Source organism: Lampetra planeri, chromosome 59 (genome assembly GCF_965212315.1).
Source record: "Lampetra planeri chromosome 59, kcLamPlan1.2.h2, whole genome shotgun sequence".
Classification (NCBI taxonomy): Eukaryota; Metazoa; Chordata; class Hyperoartia; order Petromyzontiformes; family Petromyzontidae; genus Lampetra; species Lampetra planeri.
In genome coordinates this window covers 2,157,455-2,171,065 of record NC_136165.1, presented here as the reverse complement: position 1 = coordinate 2,171,065, position 13,611 = coordinate 2,157,455, and the positions used below count along the sequence as shown (strand labels likewise).

General features: G+C 53.6%; 1 protein-coding gene across 1 annotated transcript; it reads left to right on the top strand.

Moving 5' to 3' along the window:
* Window positions 1-2,641: 2,641 nt before the first annotated feature.
* LOC144736161 (synaptotagmin-11-like) lies at window positions 2,642-13,058 on the top strand. Its single transcript, XM_078618746.1, has 5 exons — window positions 2,642-2,672; window positions 2,768-2,990; window positions 3,126-3,888; window positions 7,588-7,711; window positions 12,378-13,058. The coding sequence occupies exons 1-5, from the start codon at window positions 2,642-2,644 to the stop codon at window positions 12,707-12,709; spliced, it is 1,473 nt and encodes a 490-aa protein (XP_078474872.1). The 3' UTR covers window positions 12,710-13,058.
* Window positions 13,059-13,611: the final 553 nt, after the last annotated feature.

Here is a 13,611-nt window from a genome sequence, read left to right as displayed (position 1 = left end):
CATAGACTAACACTACCCATAGACTAACACTACACTACCCATAGACTAACACTGCCTATTGACTCAACATTGCCCATAGACTAACACTACCCATAGACTAACACTACACTACCCATAGACTAACACTGCCTATTGACTCAACACTTCCCATAGACTAACACTACCCATAGACTAACACTACACTACCCATAGACTAACACTACCTATTGACTCAACACTGCCCATAGACTAACACTACACTACCCATAGACTAACACTGCCTATTGACTCAACACTTCCCATAGACTAACACTACCCATAGAGGCATAGACTAACACTACACTACCCATAGACTAACACTGCCTATTGACTCAACAGTGCACCTCGATTAGCAAGGTTGGTCACGTACGGTGCGAAAGAAGCTCAACGTCTATTCCCTACGTGACTTTACTTAAACACCCAGTCGTTCATAAAAGTTGAAGGCGGTATAGTACTATAGTAATAGAGCAAGTGCAGAATCACTGAACCGGAATTGATAGCTTGAAAACATTTAGCGCGGGGCCTTTGAAAAGTGCGGGGCCCTGTAGCTACTACATATATAGAAGTAGCTACTACATATGTACTACAGTAGTAGCTACTACATATGTACTACAGTAGTAGCTACTACATATGTATTACACATGTTGTAATAGCTACTACATATGTAGTAGTAGCTACTACATATGTACTACAGTAGTAGCTACTACTACATATGTAGAACTACATATGTAGAACATAGGTAGTAATAGCTACTACATATGTAGTAGTAGCTACTACTACATATGTACTACATACTATCTTCTTGGTTCTTTCGTTAAAGTCACGTAGAAGGGAAATAATAAAATAATTAAAATAAAACATAATTAAATACAATTCTCACTACATACTACATATGTAGTAGTAGCTACTACTACATATGTACTACATACTACATATGTAGTAGCTACTACGATGATAATCCGGCATTGCTCCACGGGACAGACTCTCGCTGTCCGGATACGTAACTGCCTCCCTGATGAACACGTTGTCGGCGAAATCACCGATTCTGTTCTGCAGGCCTTCAAATGCTGAGCACACACTTGCGCACACACGGGGCATCTGATAACTTCACCACGCACCTCGCAGGGACTACTTTGAGTCTTTGACCTGCACACTCTTAGGTGTTTTCGGTAAAGTCACGTAGGTAAAAAATAATAAAATAATAATATTAAATCACGACGTTTCGGAGGCAACACAAGTCTCCGTCTTCAGGTGGGACCGTCACAGCTAAATTTACTGTATCAACACTATGAGATCTCCTTTACCAGTGGCAAAATATAGTAATAGGTTTTTACCCTTTTAACTGGTACAAAATCTGACACCTTTATACAAGGCATCATGTTTGCAATAACCTCAACACAAGAAGTCAAGACTTCTTGTGTTGAGGAAGTCAAGACTTCTTGTGTTGAGGTTATTGCAAACATGATGCCTTGTATAAAGGTGTCAGATTTTGTACCAGTTAAAAGGGTAAAAACCTATTACTTTACCGTATCAAGTGAAGAGAAATCCAAAGGACAAGATCTTAAATACTGGTTAAGGGGAGGGGTGAGGGGCTTATCTAAATGTGGCAGTCAGGGGCTGACCTGCAGTCAACCAATGGTCATGCCGATTAGCAGAGGTGGGACAAAGTCATTGTTATGCAAGTCCAAGTCGAGTCGCAAGTCATCAAATTCATGACTCGAGTCTGACTCGAGTCCAAGTCACATGACTCGAGTCCACACCTCTGCCGATTAGATGTCCTCACGTCCGACGTGGCTTTTGTTCACAATTACACAGAAATTAAACAACAACAACAACAAAAACGATGGAACCGGTGGGTATTCACATCCGCTGTGCCACGCACTCGGCCAACCTACTTGCGGATGACCGCTGCGAAGTATGACCTTGAGTTTTGATTATAGTGTGCTGATCTTTAAAGGTGCATTGAAAAATGTTGATACTGCTACTGATCCTCCTGCTGTTATGGAGTGACTCATGCAGCCAGCTGTGGCTGCAAAGTTTGGTCGTACATGTTATGTGTATATTGTTTACTGTTAACTTTGAATCACAGTACCTATGATCACTGTTACATTGTTTTTATAGCTTTCTTTTGGTGATTTTGAAAGCGTTTTTGGTTTAGCCATGCTTGTTTGTCGTAGTACAGAGTTAGCCTGATAACTTTAATCTAAATTGTCTTATGGTTGTTATTGTTTGACTTGTATCCCACTGGGAGTTTTGCACACAGTGTTAAAATACGGTGTTTTTTCTGCAAGACTTTGCTGTTTTTTCCTGGATTTTTCTGTTTGCGTGTAGTCACTTTAAGATGTTTCTTGTTCATGTTTTTGTTTGCTGCGGTTGCACCCGAGCCAAGAGCCACATGGCTCACAGGGTCATACCTAATAAATGAAACTGAACATACTTGCGCCCGAAAGAATTCGCTCCACCGCACGGTTTGAATTCACTCTCCGTGCGGCGATGCAGTCAGCACGTGGGGCATGATGTGCTTGTGCGTGCGTGATGTGCTTGTGCGTGCGTGCGGGTCTCGATGTCCGCGTGTCTTCCCCCTCTGTCTCCTCCAGCACCGCCAACGAGGCTCAAGCCCGCGATGGCTCGCGACAAGTTGGTCTTTGACGGCGGTGTCCGAGTTCGATTCCTTTACTCTCCCTCCACGCTGCCCCCCCCCACCCCCCGTCTCGACCTCTCTGCCCTCTCCCCTTGTGACCCCCACCAGACGTGTCTCCCATCGTGGTGGGAATCCTGGGCGCGACGGCGCTGGTGGTGGCGGCGGCCGTCACCGCGCTGTCGTGGACCTGCTGCCGGCGTCGTGGCGGGGACGGCTCCAAGCCGGCGGCGAGCCCGCCCTACCGCCTCGTCCACATGCTCAAGGGCGTCACCGACATCTACGGCGCCGGCGAGAAGCGACACCCGATGCGCGGCAAGCGCGGCTCCGATCAGCAGCAGCAGCAGCAGCCGCCGCAACAGCAGCAGCAGCAGCAAGCGGGCAGCGACCGGCACGGCAAAGGCGGTGCCGCCGCCGCCGCCACGCTCAATAACAACAACAACAACGTGGTGGTGGTGCGGTTCGGCAGCGAGAGGCTGGCGCCCGCGACGGCGCTGTGCAGTCCCGACCGGGCCGGCGGCGGTGCCGGTGCCGGTGCCGGCGGCGGCCTCGGCTTCGGCTCCGGCCCGGTGCGCACGCCGCCCATCATCGAGCCGTTCCGCCACGTCAGGAACGGCGGCGGCGCGTTCCCCGACAAGTGCAGCCCCTCGTCGTCGGCGGCGGCGCCGGCGTCGTCCTCCTCCTCCTCGTCGTCCCTGTCGTCGTCGGCGGCGACGAAGGCCGGCTCCCCGCACACCCCGCCGTACCTCTCGTCGCTCTCCTCCTCCTCGTCCTCCTCGTCCTCCTCCTCGGCGGCGGCGGCGGCGGCGGCGGGGGGCTCGGCGCCACCGGAGGACCTGCCGCTGGGCGCGCTCTGCTTCTCGGTCGAGTACAACTTCGCCAGGAAGGCGCTCGTGGTGACGATCCAGGGCGCGCGAGGGCTGCCCGCCATGGACGGCCAGACGGGCAGCTCGGACCCCTACATCAAGATGACCATCCTGCCCGAGAAGAAGCACAAGGTGAAGACGCGGGTGCTGCGGCGCACGCTCGACCCTTCCTTCGACGAGACGTTCACCTTCTACGGCGTCCCGCACGCGCAGCTCCAGGGCCTCGTGCTGCACTTCCTCGTGCTCAGCTTCGACCGCTTCTCCCGCGACGACGCCATCGGCGAGGTGATGGCGCCGCTCGCCGGCGTCGAGCTCGGCGGGGACAAGGTGACGCTGACGCGCGACATCGTCAAGAGGAACATACAGGTACGGCCACCACCCCCCACCCCCCCTTGTGCTCCGTGCACCGCGCCTCGCCGCTGAGCCGTGCGGACCACCGACCCGGCGATGCGGCCCACTCGAAATTGTTTTTGCTCGTTGGTATTTTGGAATTTCGCCGCAATTTTACGTCGCAAAAGTTCCACGTTCCCTCGAGACGGACTCGTCAGGCGGCAGGGAGACCCCCCTTCGTGTCCGTGGAGAACGGCCCCACGGAAGTGGAGCTCATGGAGCTACCTCCTGAGCTCCCTTCAAGTGACCTCAGCTCCAGCGGACAGTGACGAGAGGGCATCACTTTCCCGCCCGCTCGGCATGTCGAGAGCGTGCCGGTCACAATCGTCACGTCGCTGCTTTTTTTTTTTACATTCCCACAGCTGGAATTTAGCCCAATTCAATGCGGAGCCCAGTTTAGCTCGATGATGTTTTTTTACATTTATTTATTATTTTTATTTTTTTTACGCATTCAAAAGGCGACCATCAGCTCGCGACGCCTGAGAACCACGTCTAATCACGTAGGGCGGCGATCGAAACCCGGATTCGAGCCCAGGGTCCTGGGCCGTGCGGCCTCAATGCGCCTCTGGCCCCTGGGGCAACCCGGCCGCTCCTTCGTGGACGTTCCACTTACAACGGCCGATTGGGACGGACACGAACCCCTCCCCTACGCCCCCCCCCCGCATCACGGCCACTGTCATCACCACCGCCATCATTGCCACCATCATCACCATCATCACCACCATCACCGCCACTGTCATCACCACCGCCATCATTGCCACCACCATCACCACCACCATCACCGCCACTGTCATCACGGCCACTGCCATCACGGCCACTGTCATCACGGCCACCATCATCACCATCACCACCATCATCACCACTGTCATCACGGCCACTGTCATCACCATCGCCATCATTGCCACCACCATCACCATCATCACCACCATCACCGCCACTGTCATCACGGCCACTGCCATCACCGCCACTGTCATCACGGCCACTGTCATCACCATCACCACCACCATCATCACCATCACCACCACCATCACCACCACCATCATCACCACCACCACCACCATCACCACCACCATCACCGCCACTGTCATCACGGCCACTGTCATCACCACCACTGTCATCAGTGCGGTCGTTATTCTTGGCACCGCTGCACTGAGCAGACGATTGTCAAATCGGCAGGGGAGATAAACACCCACCAGGCAGCTGCCTGCAAAATCATTTGCAGTAATTTTTTTTTTTCAAATCCGCGTGTGAAACTGATATTCCAATCTCTTTTAATTTCACTCTAACGGCCGTAGTTTTAGTTTCATGATATTTTTTTTACCCTTCATCTCCTCCTCTCTTCGCGGAAAGTGCGGCGGGCGGCGAGCGCGTAGATTTACAGCGCCGTTTAGAATCCTAACGAGCCGTTTGCCGAACGTCGTCTGAGCGCCGTTCTCGAGAAATTTGCATTCACGAAATCGCCCCGCGAGTAGAGGCGTGGAGGGGGGGGAGCGGTGCCCGTGTAATCGCGCCGGAGGAACTTCGAGCGGGGATTCCGTCGGTGCCCCGTCGCAGCTCGCCGTGCCGCCTCGTGAACCGCGCTCACCGACAATCTGAAGCGCCGTTTGCCAAAACCGCAGCGGATGGGCTCCTTGCCCGCGTCTGCGGGGCCACGTTGCAAGTCCCCGCTGACACTGCGGCTTTGTGGGCCCCCCTCCCCCCCACCCCTTAACTTCTCCTGTTCCCAGTCAATGTCTACTGCTACTACTACTACCAATATTTGTGTTGATAATTGTTTTTTTACACTTCTATCTGGCAACAAAACTGACACATTTTTTTTTACAAGGCGTCATGTTTGCATAGACCACAATACCTGCAGTCGTAATGCAAACAAAAAACATAACTCTGATAATGTATGCACTGTCCTTGAAGTTGATTGGTCCACACCCGAGACAGCTTTCTTTAGAGCCTAGCCTCACATGGGTTGGACCAGATGACGCCAAAAGGCGCACAACTCAAAGACAATGCACCATCAGAGTATGAGAGCTCGGGGTTTGAGTTGTGCGCCTTTTGACGTCTGGTCCAACCCATGTGAGACTAGGCTCTAAGGAAAGCTGTCTCGGGTGTGGACCAATCAACTTCAAGGACAGTGCATACATTATCAGAGTTATGTTTTTTGTTTGCATTATGACTGCAGGCATTGTGGTCTATGCAAACATGACTCCTTGTAAAAAAAGGTGTCAGTTTTGTTGCCAGATAGAAGGGTAAAAAAACAATTATCATATTTTTTACTGGCAATTGAGGTTCCAATGGAATATTTGTGTTATTGTATCAGGTAACTGAGCTGTGTGCAGCTCTTTTTCAGAAGCGGCCTGGCCATCGTAAATGACAGCGCGAAACGAAGTTTTGCTGATCGCGTGGACTTCTAAACGTGGAGGGGGTTTAAACCAGAGGGCTCCGGACAAATCTTTTTTTCAAAATCCACGCGACCACAGGGAGAGAAAGACACGCAAACTACAAATATACAGCAGGCGTCGTCAGGGTCGGGATCGAACCCACGACCTCCTGCATACCAGGCGAGGGAGTCAACATCTCCTAGCCACCGTGATGATGATGAGAGAGGGAGAGAGACACGCAAACTCCAAATGTACAGCAGCAGGCGTCAAGGTCAGGATCGAACCCACGACCTCCTGCATACCAGACGAGGTAGTTAACATTTCCTAGCCACCGTGATGATGATAAGAGAGAGACGCAAACTCCAAATACACAGCAGCAGGCGTCAGGGTCGGGATCGAACCCACGACCTGACCTCCTGCATACCAGGCGAGGGAGTCAACATCTCCTAGCCACCACGGCGCCCTTATCCCGGGGCGAGCGGTGGTGCCGTGTGGGCCTTTGCCCCCCACGCGCGGGGGGTCGGGGCACGCCGCGTGGCAACCACCGACGCCTCGCAGAAAACGATTCCCAAAATCAGCCGCCGTCAACGGCGCACAGGGAGAACGCGGCAATTAGCGCCTTTTCAGCTTAATTGCCCATTCTGCCGGAGGCAAGAGAAGAGATGTCGGGAAGAAACGACGGCCCTGCTCACTTAATTGGCGCGGGCCCCCACGTCCAAGGAGCCCCCCCCGCCCCCTGTCCCCGTGCCACGCCGCGCGATTAACGATGGGACACGAATTTGCGTCGCGTTCAGTGTCGACGACTTCCCTTCTCCCCTCCACGCTCTCCTCCCCCTCCTGTCTCACGCTCCCTTCCCCTCTTGCTCGCCTGCTCTCTTAAATCTCCTCCTTCCACTTTCCTCTTCTGCCGTTTGCATCCTCCCCCCTCTCCTCCACGTGACGCCTTCTCTCTTCTCCCGTCCCCTCCTCTCCCTCCCTCTTCCTCTCCCTTTTTCTTTCTCTCCTCTCCCCCCTCCTCTCCCTCCCCACCTCGTCTCCCTTCCCCCTCCTCTCTCTCCCTCCTCCTCTTCCTCTCCCCTTACCTACTCTCCTCTCACTTCCTCTCTCTCCCCCCTCCTCTCCCTCCCCCCTCCTCCTTCCTCTCCTCTTCCCTCTTCTACTCTCCTTCCCTCTCTTCCTCTCCCCTCCCCCTCCCCTCCCTCCCCCCTCCCTCTCCCCATTCCCCTCCCTCCCCCCTCCCTCTCCCCCCCTCCCCTCCCTCCCTCCCCCCTCCCCCCCTCTATCCCGCTGCGCTGGGCAGAAGTCCGTGGGCCGGGGGGAGCTGCTGCTGTCCCTCTGCTACCAGCCGTCCACCAGCCGCCTCAACGTGGTCGTGCTCAAGGCCAGACACCTTCCCAAGACGGACATCGCCGCTCTCTCTGGTACCCGCCACCTCTTCTTCCTCCAACTCATCTCCCTCCAACTCATCTTCCTCCACCTCTTCCTCCAACTCATCTTCCTCCACCTCTTCCTCCAACTCATCTCCCTCCAACTCATCTTCCTCCACCTCTTCCTCCAACTCATCTTCCTCCACCTCATCTCCCTCCAACTCATCTCCCTCCAACTCATCTCCCTCCACCTCTTCTTCCTCCAACTCATCTTCCTCCACCTCTTCCTCCAACTCATCTCCCTCCAACTCATCTTCCTCCACCTCTTCCTCCAACTCATCTCCCTCCAACTCATCTTCCTCCACCTCTTCTTCCTCCAACTCATCTTCCTCCACCTCTTCCTCCAACTCATCTTCCTCCAACTCATCTCCTCCACCTCTTCTTCCTCCAACTCATCTTCCTCCAACTCATCTTCCTCCAACTCATCTTCCTCCACCTCTTCCTCCACCTCATCTCCCTCCAACTCATCTTCCTCCACCTCTTCCTCCACCTCATCTTCCTCCAACTCATCTCCCTCCAACTCATCTTCCTCCACCTCTTCCTCCACCTCATCTTCCTCCAACTCATCTTCCTCCAACTCATCTTCCTCCAACTCATCTTCCTCCACCTCTTCCTCCACCTCATCTCCCTCCAACTCATCTTCCTCCACCTCTTCCTCCACCTCATCTTCCTCCAACTCATCTCCCTCCAACTCATCTTCCTCCACCTCTTCCTCCACCTCATCTTCCTCCAACTCATCTTCCTCCAACTCATCTTCCTCCAACTCATCTCCTCCACCTCTTCCTCCAACTCATCTTCCTCCAACTCATCTTCCTCCAACTCATCTTCCTCCACCTCTTCCTCCACCTCATCTCCCTCCAACTCATCTTCCTCCACCTCTTCCTCCACCTCTTCCTCCAACTCATCTTCCTCCAACTCATCTTCCTCCAACTCATCTTCCTCCACCTCTTCCTCCACCTCATCTCCCTCCAACTCATCTTCCTCCAACTCATCTTCCTCCAACTCATCTTCCTCCACCTCTTCCTCCACCTCATCTTCCTCCAACTCATCTCCCTCCAACTCATCTTCCTCCACCTCTTCCTCCAACTCATCTCCCTCCAACTCATCTTCCTCCACCTCTTCCTCCAACTCATCTCCCTCCAACTCATCTCCCTCCAACTCATCTTCCTCCACCTCTTCCTCCAACTCATCTTCCTCCACCTCTTCCTCCACCTCATCTCCCTCCAACTCATCTTCCTCCACCTCTTCCTCCAACTCATCTTCCTCCAACTCATCTCCTCCAACTCATCTTCCTCCACCTCTTCCTCCACCTCATCTCCCTCCAACTCATCTTCCTCCACCTCTTCCTCCACCTCATCTCCCTCCAACTCATCTTCCTCCACCTCTTCCTCCACCTCTTCCTCCAACTCATCTTCCTCCAACTCATCTTCCTCCAACTCATCTTCCTCCACCTCTTCCTCCACCTCATCTCCCTCCAACTCATCTTCCTCCACCTCTTCCTCCACCTCATCTTCCTCCAACTCATCTCCCTCCAACTCATCTTCCTCCACCTCTTCCTCCAACTCATCTCCCTCCAACTCATCTTCCTCCACCTCTTCCTCCACCTCATCTTCCTCCAACTCATCTCCCTCCAACTCATCTTCCTCCACCTCTTCCTCCAACTCATCTTCCTCCACCTCTTCCTCCACCTCATCTCCCTCCAACTCATCTTCCTCCACCTCTTCCTCCAACTCATCTTCCTCCACCTCATCTTCCTCCACCTCTTCCTCCAACTCATCTTCCTCCAACTCATCTCCTCCACCTCTTCTTCCTCCAACTCATCTCCTCCACCTCTTCCTCCAACTCATCTCCCTCCAACTCATCTCCTCCACCTCTTCCTCCAACTCATCTTCTCCACCTCTTCCTCCAACTCATCTCCCTCCAACTCATCTTCCTCCACATCTTCCTCCACCTCATCTCCCTCCAACTCATCTTCCTCCACCTCTTCCTCCAACTCATCTTCCTCCAACTCATCTCCTCCACCTCTTCTTCCTCCAACTCATCTCCTCCACCTCTTCCTCCACCTCATCTCCTCCAACTCATCTTCCTCCACCTCTTCCTCCAACTCATCTTCCTCCAACTCATCTCCTCCACCTCTTCTTCCTCCAACTCATCTCCTCCACCTCTTCCTCCAACTCTTCTTCCTCAACTCATCTTCCTCCAACTCATCTTCCTCCAACTCATCTTCCTCCAACTCATCTCCTCCACCTCTTCTTCCTCCAACTCATCTCCTCCACCTCTTCCTCCACCTCTTCCTCCAACTCATCTTCCTCCAACTCATCTTCCTCCAACTCATCTTCCTCCACCTCTTCCTCCACCTCATCTCCCTCCAACTCATCTTCCTCCACCTCTTCCTCCACCTCTTCCTCCAACTCATCTTCCTCCAACTCATCTTCCTCCAACTCATCTTCCTCCACCTCTTCCTCCACCTCATCTCCCTCCAACTCATCTTCCTCCACCTCTTCCTCCACCTCATCTTCCTCCAACTCATCTCCCTCCAACTCATCTTCCTCCACCTCTTCCTCCAACTCATCTCCCTCCAACTCATCTTCCTCCACCTCTTCCTCCAACTCATCTCCCTCCAACTCATCTTCCTCCACCTCTTCCTCCAACTCATCTTCCTCCACCTCTTCCTCCACCTCATCTCCCTCCAACTCATCTTCCTCCACCTCTTCCTCCAACTCATCTTCCTCCAACTCATCTTCCTCCAACTCATCTCCTCCACCTCTTCCTCCAACTCATCTTCCTCCAACTCATCTCCCTCCAACTCATCTCCCTCCAACTCATCTCCTCCACCTCTTCCTCCAACTCATCTTCCTCCAACTCATCTCCCTCCAACTCATCTTCCTCCACCTCTTCCTCCAACTCATCTCCCTCCAACTCATCTTCCTCCACCTCTTCTTCCTCCAACTCATCTCCTCCACCTCTTCCTCCAACTCATCTCCCTCCAACTCATCTCCTCCACCTCTTCCTCCAACTCATCTTCCTCCACCTCTTCCTCCAACTCATCTCCCTCCAACTCATCTTCCTCCACCTCTTCCTCCACCTCATCTCCCTCCAACTCATCTTCCTCCACCTCTTCCTCCAACTCATCTTCCTCCAACTCATCTCCTCCACCTCTTCTTCCTCCAACTCATCTCCTCCACCTCTTCCTCCACCTCATCTCCCTCCAACTCATCTTCCTCCACCTCTTCCTCCAACTCATCTTCCTCCAACTCATCTCCTCCACCTCTTCTTCCTCCAACTCATCTCCTCCACCTCTTCCTCCAACTCTTCTTCCTCCAACTCATCTTCCTCCAACTCATCTTCCTCCAACTCATCTTCCTCCAACTCATCTCCTCCACCTCTTCTTCCTCCAACTCATCTCCTCCACCTCTTCCTCCACCTCTTCCTCCAACTCATCTTCCTCCAACTCATCTTCCTCCAACTCATCTTCCTCCACCTCTTCCTCCACCTCATCTCCCTCCAACTCATCTTCCTCCACCTCTTCCTCCACCTCAACTTCCTCCAACTCATCTCCCTCCAACTCATCTTCCTCCACCTCTTCCTCCAACTCATCTTCCTCCAACTCATCTCCCTCCAACTCATCTTCCTCCACCTCTTCCTCCAACTCATCTTCCTCCAACTCATCTTCCTCCAACTCATCTTCCTCCAACTCATCTTCCTCCACCTCTTCCTCCACCTCATCTCCCTCCAACTCATCTTCCTCCACCTCTTCCTCCACCTCATCTTCCTCCAACTCATCTCCCTCCAACTCATCTTCCTCCACCTCTTCCTCCAACTCATCTCCCTCCAACTCATCTCCTCCACCTCTTCCTCCAACTCATCTTCCTCCACCTCTTCCTCCACCTCATCTCCCTCCAACTCATCTTCCTCCACCTCTTCCTCCAACTCATCTTCCTCCAACTCATCTTCCTCCAACTCATCTCCTCCACCTCTTCCTCCAACTCATCTTCCTCCACCTCTTCCTCCAACTCATCTTCCTCCAACTCATCTCCCTCCAACTCATCTCCTCCACCTCTTCCTCCAACTCATCTTCCTCCACCTCTTCCTCCAACTCATCTCCCTCCAACTCATCTTCCTCCAACTCATCTTCCTCCACCGCCCCTTCCAGACACGGCGGAGAATTCTCAGCAGATTCAGGAGTCGGCCACTGCAATGAGCTTCAAGCGACTCGGACATTCACCATTTTAAACCGGTTGTCGATGCACCGATTTAAAAATAGATATAGTTTTTCTTCGTTTATCCATTAATCAATATTTTATACGTACAATTGATTCGTGGGTTTAATCAATGCAACGACGAATGGATAGCGCTCAAGCGCCGCGCGGACACGCCAGTGGCCTACTTGCTGTACTGCCTCCATCAGACACCACCTCACATCCCCCCTCCCGGCCCAACGTGGCCACCAAGACACCCGGCCTCACCACAAACCACTCGCATCGCTCTCACCCCTCCCTCCCCTCTCTCCCTCCACACCACTCCCCTCTCTTTTTTTAATTTGTATTTTTTTACGATCAGTGGAAACAAGAAGATGCTCGGTGTATTCGCCACTTTGCTTCGTTCATCATTTCGTAAATTTCCGCGCCCCCCCCCTCCCCGTCCCTCCTCTCCCTCCGCGCAGACCCCTATGTGAAGTTGAACGTGCACGTGGGCAACAAGCGCGTGGCCAAGAAGCGCACGCACGTCAAGCGCTGCACCCTCAACCCCGTCTACAACGAGTCGTTTGCCTTCGACGCGCCCGTCGAGTGGCTCTCCGAGCTCTCGGTCGAGTGCCTCGTCGTCAACTCCGACCGGGTCACCAAGAGCGAGGTCATCGGGCGGCTCGTGCTGGGTCACGGCGGCGCCGCAGCCGCCGCCGCCGCCGGCGTCTCGGCAGCAGCCGAGCACTGGCGTGAGATCTTCGAGAACCCGCGGCGCCAGGTAGCCAAGTGGCATTGCCTCGGTGAGTTTTAAGGCGCCGGGCGGGCGCGGAGGCGCAGGCGACGCGAGAGGATCGATCTGTCCGAGGAGGAGGCGGTGGTGGTGGTGGTGGAGGGGTGCGCTTTAAGTTGGTGACGTTTGTTACGATGTTTTGTTTTGGTTGTGTCCTGCACCCCTCCCCCCCTCCTCCTCTCCTCCTCTCGTTCGGGCCGTCGCGTTCCATTCCTCGCCGGGGCCAGGGCAACCGCGGCGTTGATTTGGCGTCGTGCAAATTGTTTTGCCCCAACGGTTTCGCGGAGAGGGAGGGAGTCGCTCTCTGTTTGAGCTTCCCTCGTTTTGTTTTACTTTTCTTCTGTTTGTTGATTTATCGAAGAATTTTTGTTGATTTCCCGACCGGGGGGGGGGGGGGGGGGCGTCGTAGGCACCCCCCCCCCCTGCCCCCCTGCCCCCCCCGAAGGGTCATCAGTAAAACTCCGCGGCTGGATTCTCGGCACTGTTTGCGTTCGCCTCTTGCAGACATTGCGTCCGCCGATTTCCTCGACTTCTGATCATTGTTGAAGTGTCCCGTTATGGTTATTATCGCACTTTATATTCACCGATATTCATACCTTCGTTCACTTTCACTCGTAAATTATGAAACCGTCGAACCAGTTTTGTTTCCAGTGCGCAATATAACTGCCGCTTCCAGTAGCTATTGAAACTCGATCACTTGAAAAATGTGTAAAAAAAATAAATAAACCACGTGATTGAAAATGCCACCACCTAGCACTTGCGTTAAGTACTTTTGGCCGTGCCTGAGAATCCAGCCGAGGTGAGTTTGCTGGCCACTGCTCTCCGAAGCCTTCCGCCTGTTGGGACCCTTAAAAACCCACAGCAGTAGCAGCAGCGGCAGCAGCAGCAGCAGCAGCGGCAGCAACAGTGGCAACAGCAGCGGC

Bases quoted from the DNA above. Each gene is read 5' to 3' on its own strand.
- LOC144736161 (XM_078618746.1), top strand. From the start codon at position 2,642: ATGGCTCGCGACAAGTTGGTCTTTGACGGCG. The intron at 3,889-7,587 runs GTACGGCCACCA...TGCGCTGGGCAG, and splicing joins TCGTCAAGAGGAACATACAG to AAGTCCGTGGGCCGGGGGGA. The intron at 7,712-12,377 runs CCCGCCACCTCT...CCCTCCGCGCAG, and splicing joins CATCGCCGCTCTCTCTGGTA to ACCCCTATGTGAAGTTGAAC.